The sequence below is a fragment of the Balaenoptera physalus genome, assembly GCF_965194825.1.
Source record: "Balaenoptera physalus genome assembly, chromosome: X".
Taxonomy (NCBI): domain Eukaryota; kingdom Metazoa; phylum Chordata; class Mammalia; order Artiodactyla; family Balaenopteridae; genus Balaenoptera; species Balaenoptera physalus.
The window spans coordinates 95,784,894-95,800,047 of NC_138903.1; the positions used below are offsets into that span (position 1 = coordinate 95,784,894).

At 43.1% G+C, this 15,154-nt stretch overlaps 1 protein-coding gene across 1 annotated transcript in view; it reads left to right on the plus strand.

The window, feature by feature from the left end:
- VSIG1 (V-set and immunoglobulin domain containing 1) overlaps positions 1-15,154 on the plus strand; it is a 42,619-nt gene that overhangs the window by 22,230 nt on the left and 5,235 nt on the right. Inside the window, exons 3-6 of the mRNA XM_082447692.1 lie at positions 3,827-4,025; positions 9,779-9,934; positions 10,331-10,450; positions 14,260-14,407. Coding sequence (XP_082303818.1) covers positions 3,827-4,025; positions 9,779-9,934; positions 10,331-10,450; positions 14,260-14,407 — 623 coding nt within the window. The remainder of the gene's footprint in view (positions 1-3,826; positions 4,026-9,778; positions 9,935-10,330; positions 10,451-14,259; positions 14,408-15,154) is intronic.

Consider the following 15,154-nt stretch of genomic DNA (forward strand, 5'->3'; position numbering starts at 1 on the left):
AGCCTTGTTTGTCTTGGCTCTCCAGTTCACCACAGTTCCCACTATCCTCCATGATCTTACCACTACCCACCAGCCCCTCCCAGCCATTTCCCATATGTCCCAATACCCAGCTGGTTTCTGAAGGCTCTTCAACCTTAGCAACCATGAGCTAAATTATCTCTAAGGGGCTCTTATAACTAATGTGCTATTATGTCTCCACATGTCAGCCTCTAACATCACCAAGGGGCAGGCAGAGGGGACCTTGGGGGGAAAGTGGGGCAGTCTGTCATGAACACAGCCACAAAGGGCAAGTGGGCAAAAGAATGAACAAGCACCGCTTAAGGAAACACTTGGATGGGTTTTCTTAAAGCTGACTTGCCAGCCCCCAAATCACCACCCCCAAAGGATGGACCTCAGTTGCTTTGATCTCTAAATTGACAATATACTTTCTTTGAAAAGTGTACAATACTCACAGGGTCATGGGCCTGGATTTGGCCATCGTTCAGCTTTGATTTCTAAAAGGGTTATTCTTTTGTGGAAAATGGAACCAAGTTTCAGTCCTTCCTGTGTGATTAGATAAGTGGTTTCAGGAAAGCATTTCATTTTTTTTCTCTTTACAAGGACAGTGTGACAGTGTGGACTTCCCCTAACAGAAAGCCCCTCCATCTGTGTGTCTGGCCGCTGACTGGCCCTGGGGACTTTCCTTCTCACACAGCACCCTGAGGCCAAGGCCTTTCCCTTTTAGGTCTCCATGTTACACTTCCTTACCTCCATTTCTATCCCAGACACCTCCAGTATTATTTGTGAGAGGGCAGGATATATTAGGCTACAGTGCGAGGAGCAAGGATAGAAGGGTTGGTGAAGGTCCTTTTTGTTGGGAAGTTACAAGTCCAGGGCCTCATGAATTATTTGCTCATTGATTCCTGCCCAGCCGTGAGACTTTTACAATGTGGCTTCTTTCCATGTCCTGGTCCTGACCTAAAACACATTCTCCTGGCCCCCTGCTTTCTGCAGAAATAAAGTCCTTTCAACTAGCTCCTCTGGGACTTACTGTGGGCCGTAGGCAGGACTGATGTATCTCCCTGTGATGTCATCAGGCTTCAACATAAAACAGGCCGACCTACCCTCAGTCCTCCTAGGAGCAGGGGAAGTGGTCAGATGTCTAAGTTGTAAAGGGCTTCCTTGATAGACCATAGGCTGCGTTCCAGGTAAGAGTCCACAGGACTGCAAATTGTTAATTAGAAAGTAAATAAGGCCAGCGCTGGCTAGTGAAATGGAAAGCCAGATATCTTGGATGTCAACTCACATGAAGGTAATACACCTTTGACAAGTTGAACTTCCTCCCGGCCTACTTGAATACCTTAGGTTACACTGGCTTTCCAGTTTGTAAGTCAAACAAGACCCCTCTGGGGCAAAAGTTTGTGATTTCAGTAGGTGTGAATGGATGAATTGAATTATAAATGGTTCCTTTAGGGCAGAAAAGAAAGCTAGTTGATGTTAGAGAACCGGAGGAGAGAGACAAGTTGTTTTCTCCTTAAATATGCTCTTTTCTTTGACTTTTCCATCAGAATCTCCCTTTCTGCTTTAGTTTAAAAGTATATTGGCTTTCTACATTTATATGAAACTAGCAAAGTGTGTACATAGACTTTGTGTATTATGAAGGGACCTCAGGGATCACCTAGTCCAGTGATTCCCGAAGTTTAGTCATTCATGTCTCATCTTCATGATTTGTGTCATATTTGTGTATTACCAACACTAGTAATTATTTAATGTTGTTTTCTCTATTGACTTGGTTTTTTTTTTTTTTTTTTTTTTTTTTTTTTTTTTTTTTTTTTTGGCTGCACCACGCAGCTTGTGGGATCTTAGTTCCCTGACCAGAGATTGAACCCGGGTCTGGTAGTGAAAGTGTTGAGTCCTAACCACTGGACCACCAGGGCACTCCCTGACTTGGTTTTTAAAAGTCTTAAAAATGTCTGCCTTAGTTTCACTGTAAGCAATAATATCCATGAAGTCACAGATTTGATGTGATAGCTATGTCTCTAATACACATTACATTTTTAAAGTTTCCAATTTCTTGCCACCTAAAATCAACTTGTGGGCCTATGCTTAGGGAGTACATATCATACTTTAGAGAACACTACTCTGGTTCCTCATTCAGATGTGGAAACTAAAGGTTGGAGAGATTAAATAACTTTGTTTCTTATTGCAGAGTAGGTTGCCATGTAGACATGAGGAGAGGCTACTTCCCCCATGTCACAGTCAGAGGTCCAGCATGGCTAAAACCCAGGTCTTATGGAGGCAACCTAAGTGTCCATCAACAGAAGAATGGATAAAGAAGATGTGGCACATATATACAATGGAATATTAGCCATAAAAAGGAATGAAATTGAGTTATTTGTAGTGAGGTGGATGGACCTAGAGTCTGTCATACAGAGTGAAGTAAGTCAGAAAGAGAAATACAAATACTGTATGCTATCACATATATATATGGAATCTAAAAAAAAAATCATTCTAAAGAATCTAGGGGCAGGACAGGGATAAAGACATAAAGACGCAGATGTAGAGAATGGACTTGAGGACACGGGGAGGGGGATGGTTAAGCTGGGACGAAGTGACAGAGTGGCATGGACGTATATACACTACCAAATGTAAAATAGATAGCTAGTGGGAAGCAGCCGCATAGCACAGGGAGATCAGCTCGGTGCTTTGTGTCCACCTAGAGGGGTGGGATAGGGAGGGTGGGAGGGAGATGCAAGAGGGAGGAGATATGGGGATATATGTATACGTATAGCTGATTCATTTTGTGATACAGCAGAAACTAACACACCATTGTAAAGCAATTATACTCCAATAAAGATGTTAAAAATAAATAAATAAATAAATAAAACCCAGGTCTTCTTACTCCTAGACCAGGCCTCTTTCCATCACACCATGCTGCTTCCACAGTTGCCATTATGATCTGAATATCCATATTCTTTAACAGAGATGGGACTATAATCAAGATCTTTCTTAAATCTAGTAAATAATAATAATAATAAATAAATCTTTATTGCTTTGGGTGAGTCGTTTAGTCTCTGTGTTTGAGTGCCCTTATTTGTCTAAAAGCAGTAATAATTCCAGTTCTGCCTCCTGCCATGTGGGGAGAAAGGTAGTAGCTACCATTGACCAAGCACTTCCTAGGCCCTTGGCTAAGTTGCTTTGCTTCATCCTCGCACCACCACTATGAAGCGATGGTGCCAGATGGTTTCTCAGGAGCCTCTCTGCTCTGAAATGTTATTCTTCTAACAAACAGGATGAACTCAGTTTTGCTTACCCAAAGGAATATGCATGTAAGGAGCATGAATATTCTTTTAGGGAAATCAGATATTCTAGATAATCCCACTGGGTAAAGTAAACTGAAATCAAAAATGTTTATCAAGTAAGAAAGACGATGGTTTTGGTTTTCCCATCAGACGTTTGTGTCCTATATAATGAGTTTCCTCCAGGTAGACTCATCAGGTGAGCATCTTGATCTGTTAGCCTAAGCTTAGGAGTTGAATCCTGTCAGCTCCAGCTGCCTACTGTCTATAAGATCTGCATATCTCCCTGACCTGATGACATCACAGAGCTGCTTTGAGCACAAATGAGGTCGCGGCTGTGCAATGCTGTGAGAAAGCTAAAGTGTCCCACTGAGCTGAGAAACTTTTGCCACAGGGACCTGTTCCTTACCGGGGGCGGGGGGAGGGGGATACTGCTTCATTTTTCATTCAGTGTCAAAGTAGGTAACATTGGATAGGGGGAACTTCCACGTAGCTTATCCTAGCCCCGGACACTGTCCAGTTCTCATTTCTGTCATTTTCTGTCCTAGATTTACTATTCTGAAGGTGGACGAGCTACAGCCATCGGGCAATTTAAAGATCGCATTGTAGGGTCCAATGCTCCAGGTAACGCATCCATCACTATTTCGCATATGCAACCAGCAGATAGTGGCATCTACGTCTGTGATGTTAACAACCCCCCTGACTTTTTCGGCAAAAATCAAGGCACCCTCAACGTCAGTGTGTTAGGTATGGACAATTTTTTCTGCTTTTTCTCTTCTTGGAGCAACTTAGGACACTGAATGAGCTAGGGCAGTGAGTTATTGGTACCAATTAAGTCCCAGGGTAAATATCCTCCCTGCTCCTTTTATTATCGGGAAAATAAAGACACACCACAAACCCAACCCATAGAGTAACACTGAGAAATCACTCACAAAACACGTTGAAACAATTGTCAAACCAAAAGGGCTGCCAACATGACAGATAGCAATAGATGACCACTTCCTGGACCCCTATCTCTGAAGGATGCGATGAGAACAGATGCGAAAATGCACAGTCCCACTATATGATCACTAGCAACTCTTTCAGAGGGAACCTCCAATTAGGGCCAGTCCTACCTGGGGGAAACAACTGTCAATTTGTTACCTCTCCAAAGCCAGCTGCAATTCCCACCATTAAATCATTCTGTGGAATAAAGGCAGATGGGTCCCTTTCTAAAATATTAATGCTATTTGGAAAAAAGAAAGAGTTGAGAATTAATTTATTTATGCACAGATATTCAGTATGTGACATGGGGCAAGTCATATCTGCTCTTAAATGAATTTGGAGTGGTTCATTTATGCAGCATTTATTGAGTGCCTGCTTTGTGCCAGGAGCCAGGATGGAGGTGTGGTTTCTGCTCTTGGGGAAGTTCACAATTTTGGTGATTCTTAGGGATCCTTCCCATCTCTGTCTGAGAGGACACTGGGAGTTTTGCTCCTGTCTGTATGCCTAGCAGGTCCTGTCTGCAGGCCTTCAGATGTACTGAAGGGAGGGATGAAAGGGCTGTCAACCTTCACCAACTAACCAGTTGAGCTAAGGGCTCTCCCACTTCTAAGTAACCCCAAATGGAGCTTATCTAGCCGTTGCTGCTCTTGAACTGTGTATATCCATCACGGGAAAGGAGGAACTAGATCAAACCAGTGACTCGATAATTGAGTAGCTTTGAAAAGCCGCAATTGGTAACAAGGTGCACACCCCAAGAGGACTGCCCAGAACCGTCTGAGCTTACTGCCCAGGTGATGCCTAAAAAGAACCAGCCATTTACTGTGAGGTTTGCTACTGCATCTACCCACCTGGAAAAGAAGAAAAGGCAATTGAGAGCTGATTTCTAGGAACGGGATAACTCCATCATATTTTTATTTTGCTGCACCTTGTGCTAGGCTTTGGGGTACAGGGGATGACAAGAGAAGTGTACACAAGCCCTTTCCTGGGAGAGTTGATGTTCCAGTGTGGAATAGATGCTAGCACATCAGGCTGGGAGTCAGAAGACCTAAGTTCTAGCTCTTACTCTGCCACTCAGTGGCCTCAGACAAGTCAGTCCACCTTTCTCTGGCCATTTTGAGATGGGGTTGAAATTCCTGCCCTGTCATATTATCGTTATGAGAATCAAATGATATGCTGGCGATTCAGTGTTCATAGAATTTGAGGTATTAGTCCCCTAATGGTTTTCTGTTACTCCCTGGCTCTGGGTTGTCCTTCTGACCAGAAACAACCTAAAGAAGCCAAGTCTCTTTTTCTCTGAGCTTGGAAATAGCCCTGAGGTAAAGTTAGGGTGGTTAATATTCTTAAATTTAAAGTTCAGAGAGTCCCCAATCAACTTCCATAAGAAGTTGAGGGTCATTTCCTCTCTAAGTTGTTTTTTCCCATGAGTCTTTGGGTCAGTTGTTCTTGCAATGACTGTGTCATGACTTTTCCTTAAGCATCCAGTACCCAGGCAAGATAAGAGACAGAAGGCTCTGTGGATTTCTTTGTTTGGGAACTCTCAAAATCCTGTTTTTATTAATTAGGCTAAGAACAAAGGCATTCCACAAATTTATGCTTTCTGGAAATTTTGAGACTGATAATTTCCTCTAAAAATTGCAGAGGCTGTTTGCAGTTCTCAAATTCTATTGCACATGAGTGCCTGCTCTGCTTGCCCTGACTGAGGGGTGGGGCATGGTAAGGGCAAGTGTGTAAGGGAGACCAACTGAGGAGAGAGGTATTGATATTTCCTTAAATATTGCTCTTCCTAGCAATGCGTCTTTTGGAGACTTTTCATAACCCAGTGGTAGACATAGATCCCATGCATTCACTCATTCATGCATAAATTCATTCGGCAAAACCTGAACACATGTTCAGTTACTATGGTAGGCAATGGAGATGGAAAGATGTAAAAGTTCAGCTCCCAGCCCTCCTAAACTTCAAAGTCTAGTGGGCGAGGCAGATATATAACATAAGTTTACAGTGGAGGGAGGAGAGGAGAGCTGGGAGATCACAGGGGAAAGGGCATAAAGCCATGCAGGGGGAACTGGAGAAGGCTTCCTGCAGAAAGTGACTTCTGCATTGAATGTTGAAGGATGTGCAAGAGCGTGTCACGCAGAAGAGGGGATGAGGTGGCAGGGCACGATTTAGGTGAAGGAAACAGCAATGTGCAAAGGCCCAGGTGGTTTGGACGACCATTCATTTGAGAGACTTCCATTAGGTATGATAGCCTTGGAAAATGAATATCTGAAAAATACCCAGCAGAAGTTTGAATAATTATTTTGTATGCATTTGGAACAAGCATCATCTTCCTTCTGCAATTTGGCACATAAAAAGAAAATGATGAATTTAGAGAATTCTAAACTGCTTCTTCCCATCCCAATTCTGTTGAAAGCAATAAAGCTAAATGGTAGATCAGTGGCTTTGCCAGTAAAACATCCAAGTTCTGTCGGGGACTTTAACTGGATGAAATGTCAATTCAATACTGAATCAGTAGTCTTAGAAAATATATGGGTTTGGGATGTGGTTCAAAGTGATTCACTAAGTGTTTGGTTAATAAAAAATAAAAGAAAAATGTGTTCAGCAAAATAAAAAAAAATGCCTATCTGGGTTTGATTCTGGGCTCAAGAAATGAATGCAAGTCATTCCAGGTTTTTGTCCATAATTAGTTCAAGTCCTGGGGTCTGGCTCCGTGATGAAGCACCCCCATTTAATTTTCAGTTCAGATTATTCTATTCCACTTACAGTGGAATAAAATCACCATGTTTTTTAAAAAGGCAATATCTAAATCTAGTGATAGGTGCACTGGATTTCTGGTTAAATAGCCTAGTTTATTTAGGGTAGGCAAATCCAAGGAGTTATCTCCATCTGAGGAAATCCACAGTAAGAAAGAATAAAGAGGGACTTCCCTGGTGGCACAGTGGTTAAGAATCTGCCGCCAATGCAGGGGACACGGGTTCGATCCCTGGTCCAGGAAGATCCCACATGCTTTGGAGCAACTAAGCCCATGTGCCACAACTACTGAGCCTGTGCTCTAGAGCCCGTGAGCCACAACTACTGAAGCCCGTGTGCCTAGAGCCCATGCTCTGCAACAAGAAAAGCCACCACAATGAGAAGCCCACGCACCGCAACGCAGAGTAGCCCCCGCTCGCCGCAACTAGAGAAAGCCTGTGTGCAGCAATGAAAACCCAATGCAGCCAAAAATAAATAAATTTATTTAAAAAAAGAAAGAATAAAGAGCTAAACAGAAAAATACTTCTTTTAATTAAAAGACACCTGTTTAAAAGAAGGGATGGCACAACAGACAATTGGCTTAAGAAGGTATGGTACATATACACAATGGAATATTACTGAGCCATAAAAAAGAATGGAATACTGCTGGTTGCAGCAGAATGGACGGACCTGAGAATATTATGATTAGTGAAATAAGTCCAACAGAGAAAGACAAATACTGTATATCATTTATATGTGGAATCTAAAAAATAATACAAATGAATGTATATGCAGAACAGACTCACAGACATAGAAAACAAACTAGTGGCTATCAGAGGGAAGAGGGAAGGGGGAGGGACAGATTAGGGGTGTGGGATTAACAGATACAAACTACTATATATATAATAGATAAGCAACAAGGATATACTGTATAGCACAGGGAATTATACCCATTATCATAACCTATAATGGAGCATAATCTGCAAAAATACTGAATTGCTCTGCTGTACATCTGAAACTGTAACAGAATATCGCAAATCGAGCATACTTCAATTAAAAGACAAGAAGGGATTGTGAAATTTTCAAAGAACTCTAGCTATATCCATCTGTTTTCCTGCTCACATGTACAGTGGGTTAGAGTCTGAGATTGGAAGGTTGTCAGTGGCAAGGTCGGAAATGTGGCAGCAGGAGTTCATTCCTGCCTGTGGCCAACAGCAATTCCATGTGTACGATACTATATACATTATTTTATTTATATAAATACAATATATTTGGATTAGCTGGAGGCCAGGTAATCTCTTTTTCACATTTTACAGATGAATCAACTGAGATTTGGCTATGCTAGGTTACTTGCCTAAATACGTCTAGGGTAAAGTTGTGGAGCAGGGTTCGGTGTGGATCCAGAGCTGTGCTCTTAACTGCTGCTTCCCAAGTAAGAGCCAGAGAGCTGGGCAGGCTGGAGCATTTAGGGTCTAACTAGCCTAAGGCAGAGAATCTATGCCTTTGGAGTGTTTTATATCCAAATTAAGGAAGGTGAATTGGAAAGTATCGATTCAGATCCTTATCTATAAGTCAGACTGAGGATAGAATAAGCTGTGAGCATTAAGATAAGTGAGGAGAATCAGATTCTCAGCTTCCCACAGGAGTTCCCCATACGCAGCTGAAACTCAGTATATCCCAACTGACCTCATCATCGCCCCTTCCTCCTCCTCACTACTTCCTCGAACACCTGGTCCTTACCCTAACCCTAACCCTCACCCTAACCCTGTATTTATCTCAGGGGATGGCAAGATCGTGTACCCAGCTGTCAAATCAGGAACCTGGGAGCCATCACTGAGCCCACCCTCTTCCTCATGCCACAGATCCAGCTGGTCCTCAAGCCCTCTCGACTTCTTAATACGGCTTGAATCTGTCTCCTCCTGTCCCTTGGCTCAGGAACCCCTGGAGTCAGAGCAATTCATCTAAAACGTTAAAATGATCATCGTCCCTCCTCTGCTTAAATTCCTTCTGTGGTCCTGCTGCTCTAGGTATAAAATACATGAAACACAGAGCCCCCTAATCTATGGCCTCACTGCTCTCTAGCCTAATCTCTTACCACTCCCCCACCCTACTTCAGAACTGTGTCAGAGTCACTTTTGAATTTCTGGTGCCTAGTCCGGTGCTGGGCACACAGAAGGCACTCAAATAAATGCTTGTGGCGTGAAGGATGAATCAAGATTTCAGTGCCCTGTAGCACACCCCTCCCCCCCAATGGGTTTCCCCTCTCGATGAGGGACATGGGCAAATTCAAACCCTCCATTTTGTGTCACCCCCAGAAGAATAAATGCCAAAAAATGACTCACAAAGGAAAAATATGGCATTAATAAAGCAATGTTTTAAAAAGAATAAGTAACCAGTTATCTCCAAGTATTTAAGGGTTCTGTTTTCCTTTAAGACTGTGCTTCCAAAGTATAAACTATGTTCCTAGTTGTTTTTTAATAAAGGCATATTTTAAGGCACAATGCGGAAATTCATGGTTATGAATCTGGGGAGTAGGCAGATAGAATGGATGCTATTAGAATATTAATGGTCCAGTGACGGAAGGTCTTTGTACCTGAAGTGCTCTACTCCCACCTGGTGGTACAACTAGAAAACTGTCAAAATAAGTTTTTAAAGATTAAAAAAAAAGTAAGTATACATACTCTACAAAATGAAAGTGAGGAAGTGAATGAAAGTGAGGAAGTGACTAAAATTGGTACAGACTGCCATTCATCATGCAGGAGTTTTTACTCTTTGTCATTGCCTTACAGTCAAACCTTCTAAGCCCTTTTGCAGCATCCAAGGAATACCAGAACATGGCCATCCTATATCTCTTACTTGCCTCTCTGTGCTTGGAACACCTTCCCCGGTGTACTACTGGTATAAACTTGAAGGAAGAGACATCGTCCCAGTGAAAGAAAGCTTCAGTGAGTATAGCCCTCTGCTGCCCCTGGCAAGGCCTGGTGTGTGGGCTTGGTTGACAGCATGTGTGTGTGACTGGCTGCTTGTCCTTAGAGCACAGTCTTCTATTTTTCTGGGGGGAGAATGTACAAAGAATGTCAATCATCTTCCATCAAGATGGTTGTCCTCTGGTCTTCTCCCCAACTTCTAGAAGTCAAGACCATTTTTGGCTCACAGGAGGTGAGTGTGGAGAAAATAGGCATGGTCCCAGATGGGAGTCTCCAGGGGTCTAGTTGGACCCTGGACATCTCAAGAAAGGGAGGCCAATGTGAGGAAGTGGGTGGGCATTGAATGGTCTGCTACATTCCCATGATCTCTACCCACGTAAGAGATTTCAAAATGCTATTTCCTGGTTTTGACAGACCCAGCCACCGGGATTTTGTTTATTGGAAATCTGACCAATTTTGTACAAGGTTATTACCAGTGCACCGCTATCAACAACCTTGGCAATAGTTCCTGTGAAATTGACCTAACTTCTTCACGTGAGTTGACCATATAACTTTAACAGTTTCTCCTTAAGTCAAGTATCCTGGGCCTGCCAATCAAGTAAATTAATTAGAATCCCCGGTTAGTCCTTCCTGACTGGAGATTTTGGTGCTTTATTTATAGGTTGACATGGTAGATGACCATCCTAATATCTAACGCTTACATAATACTTAATATATGCCACGTGCTGCTTCAAATTGTTTACAAAACTTAATTTGCTTAACCCTCACAAAACCTCCGGAAAGTAAAACAACAGCCTCATTCATAGTACGAAGCTGAATTTTCTTTGCGATGCTGTTGGTAGATCCAGGTGAAGCTATAGCAAGCTGTGTCAAACATGGAGCTCACAAACTTTCCAGTTATTGACTAATTTGCTAAAATCTGCCTCTAATAATAATAGTAATAATGACACTTGCACCTACATTCAGAGTAGCTAATGTTGCGGAGCACAAAATATGTGCCGGACGCTTGGCCGGGTGCTGCGAGCATTATCCCACTCTGTCCTACAATCACCCCGTCTAGGAGGCAGAATATATTGTTAAGCTTCACTTTGCTGAAAAGGAAACTAAAGCTCAGGGAGGTAAGTGACTTGCTCAGGGTCATTCAGTTTGTAACTGGCAGAGTCACGATGCCTCTAAACCTCAACCTTCCAGTTCAAAGGTGCCTAGTTACTATGCATAGACTTGAGGGCCTGAGATTGTCAAATTGGGCCAATCAGGGGGCAAGTTCTCACAAGGGATCTCTTGCTACACCTCTCAAGGATCACTTCATTACATTTCAGATCCTGTCATTTATTCATTTTTTCAAACTTCCTTTCAATCTGTGATTTTAATATATACCATATCCAGGGGGCCCAGTTCCATTGGAATATTATTTTCCTATGAAGCTGAGCTTTCTTCCTTTTATTTGTCCGGAATCAGACATTTTCCAACTCCAGTTTGCTCCTTCATTTTCGTATCACTTTCAGCCATTTTTTTTAACATCTTTATTGGAGTATAATTGCTTTACAATGGTGTGTTAGTTTCTGCTTTATAACAAAGTGAATCAGCTATACATATACATATGTCCCCATATCTCTTCCCTCTTGCATCTCCCTCCCTCCCACCCTCCCTATCCCAGCCCTCTAGGTGGTCACAAAGCACAGAGCTGATCTCCCTGTGCTATGCGGCTGCTTCCCACTAGCTATCTATTTTACATTTGGTAGTGTATATATGTCCATGCCACTCTCTCACTTTGTCCCAGCTTACCCTTCCCCCTCCCAGTGTCCTCAAGTCCATTCTCTACATCTGCATCTTTAATCCTGTCCTGCCCCTAGGTTCTTCAGAACCATTTTTGGCTTTTTTAGATTCCATATGTATGTGTTAGCATACTGTATTTGTTTTTCTCTTTCTGAATTACTTCACTCTGTATGACAGACTCTAGGTCCATCCACCTCACTACAAATAATTCAATTTTGTTTCTTTTTATGGCTGGAAACTTCATCTTTTTGTGTGTCCTTTTTTGTGGTCCCATTCTGTCCCTGCTCCCTTGATCATTTCTGCTGTTTTCCTCCAGATCGTCCCCAATCTCTTTTTGCCTTTCTAGAGGTACAGTCATATTGCAGATATAGAGACTCCTCAGATTTGTCCTTGAGCCTTGCTTCCTTTTGAATCCTCTTTTCAATGATGTCTAGCATTTGGCTTCCTTCCTGCCTTCCTGCCTTCTTGACTTCCTGCCTCCCTCCTTCCCTCCATCCCTCCCTTCCTCAAACCTTCATTGACTATCTACTGTATGCCAGGGAATGTCCTAGGCGATGGAGATTCAGACATTAATAAGATATATGTCTTACGCTCAAGGAGCTCACAGATTAGCTAGAGGCACAAACACTAAAATTTGTTAAATGTTATAACAGAGGTCTGCACAGGGTCTATAGGATGCCAAAGAAGAAACAACTAATTATGCTTATAGAACCAGGGCCAGCTTTACCAGTGAAGTGCTATTTGAGATGGAGCTTGCAAAGCCTGTTTCTTTATCTTTAAAATTAGGATGAGGATAAAAGGAGGTTGAAGGATGACAGCAGAGCAGCAGACTTAGGAGGGCAACCAGTCCATGCTCGGGGAGGAAGGTGGGGGACTCCAGAAGGGATGTCTCCAAGGGAAGAAACAACAACATAAGAAACCGATAGGGCTTCCCTGGTGGCGCAGGGGTTGAGGATCTGCCTGCCAATGCAGGGGACACGGGTTCGAGCCCTGGTCTGGGAAGATCCCACATGCCGCAGAGCAACTAGGCCCGTGAGCCACAACTACTGAGCCTGCGCGTCTGGAGCCTGTGCTCCACAACAAGAGAGGTCGCGACAGTGAGAGGCCCGCGCAACGCGATGAAGAGTGGCCCCCGCTTGCCGCAACTGGAGAAAGCCCTCGCACAGAAACAAGGACACAACACAGTCAAAAAAAAAAAAAAAAGAAACTGATAGATTAGCCGATGTGTTTGAAACTACTGAAAGGACTTTTGCTGGAAATTTTGGGGATTAGTAATAATACATTAAAAAACCCATAAATCCCCAAATGAGGCAATTATTAACCTTGGGGAAATTTTTAAAATGTTGTACAAGAAAGAATCATACTATGTTCTGCAGCTGTGAATGATATTTACGTAGTTACAATACTGCAAACATTGATTTAACAGTACCTTATGTTATATTAGGAGAATATGGCGGGATGTGAGGGGAGTGGTGTAAGAGAGTTAAATCCTCAACCTCCAGAGTAGGAAGCCAATAGAAAATGACAAAAATTGGAAAAGGCAGAACGTATTACAACAAGTGTAATAGAAACATGGGGGCAAATTCCTCTTGTGAATGGGACTTAGAGATGGGAAGGAGTAGAGAAAGGAACTGCTGATTTTTTTTTTTTGTTAGAAGCCTAATAGAACTGTTTGACTTTCTAAATGATGCACATGTATTCCTTTAATCATAGAAAGTTAAAAGAATGATCAGGCAACTCAACTAGGCTTTCATCTCAAAGTGTAAGATATCCATCCTTGCTTGAAGGGAGGCCGATGGGGATGGGCCCACCTGGAACCCAGACATGGTCTCTTGTGGACAATACCTCAGTGCTTGAAGGTCTGGCGCTCAGCTAGATCATCTCATGCTCATTAAGTTTCTCCGTAGACTGATCTAATAAACCAGATGCCTGTTTATGGAAATGGGCATATCCCTTCCCAGTGGCCAGAATGCATGAGGCTCTTTGGTGAGCATGGAATCTGTGGAAGAGAAGGTTTTTAGGGAACTACTTCACCCATGCTTTGGGAAAGCCTGGTGAAATGTCCCTGCCTGTAACAGACGTCATTTCTCTGGTGACCGGATTGCAGCTCCGTCGTGTCTCTCACTGCCCAAGCAAATGCACGGTGAAGACTTATTTCTCCAAACCGCTTTTTTTTGGGGGGGCGGGGCCGTGCCACAGGATCTTAGTTCCCCGACCAGGGATCGAACCCGCACCCCCGGCGGTGGAAGTGCAGAGTTCTAACCACTGGACCGCCAGGGAAGTCCGAAACTGCATTTCTAAAGCAGCCCCACCTCCCCCAAGCTGGCATATTTTTTTTTCTTTATGTGTGTAAATGTGAATGGGAAGGCTACATAGTCAAGCCAGTCACCTTTCTTCTCCCGCTATGAGTCCAGCTGAAAGAGTTCTAGGGGTTTCCACGCTCTCAGCCCATACAAGGCACCTTCCCACTATATGAATGCCCCGGATATTCCCCGCTGGTCACGAATGCACGTGGATGAGGCAGACACTATGCTCCACTTTCCTAACCAGCTGCTTGTGTCCTCCAGATCCAGAAGTTGGAATCATTGTCGGGGCCTTGGTGGGTACCCTAGTAGGTGCTGCCATTATCTTCTCTGTGGTGTGCTTCGCAAGGAACAAGGCAAAGGCGAAGCGGAATGAAAGGAAGAGAAATTCTAAACCCACCACAGAACTCGAGTAAGACCTTACTTTGTTGTCTTTACTTGAATAGACATTTCTCAGGCCTATCTCTTTCAGTCAGCTCTTCCTAAGCACTCCTTTTAGCATAAGATATAGAGGTATCTTTCTGCTTACTCACTGCTTTTATAAAAGAATGGTGATGGCTATCGTGTACTGAGCGCTGTGGGCCAGACTCTGTTCTAAGCATTGTATGTGTATCAACTCATTTAACTGCCACGACAATCCTTTTAGGGTTAAGAAAATGTTTTAATATATTAATATACTCGTCCTTCTACCAATAGTGATAAAATATAATTTTTAATAGTTATTTTATGGAACAAGGGGCCCATGGAAGCAAAAGTGCTGAGGGCCCAGGCTCTTGACCACTTTGTTATTTCTTATCAAATGTTATTTCTTATCCATTTCTGTGCTTCCACAATCAAGTGCCAAGCATTGTGCTAGATGGAGTGGGTGCTAGACATGCACCAGAGCCATGGATTTGGCCAAAGACCTTATTAGAACTTCAGACCCTTTCAACCTCACAACAGTTTTCTCACCTCTTAAACACTAGTTTGTCTTTCTTGAACTCTCATTATGTTGTTGAGACCTAACCTTTCTGCACCCCAAATGGAGACCCGTGGTCTGACAGTGAGTCAGACTATCAGAAATCACAGAGGTCCCGAACAGATTGGGACCTATGGTCACTGAGGCTACAGAGCCTACGGCTCCATGTGAGATGTCAAACCCTAACTTGTTCTTCCCTGG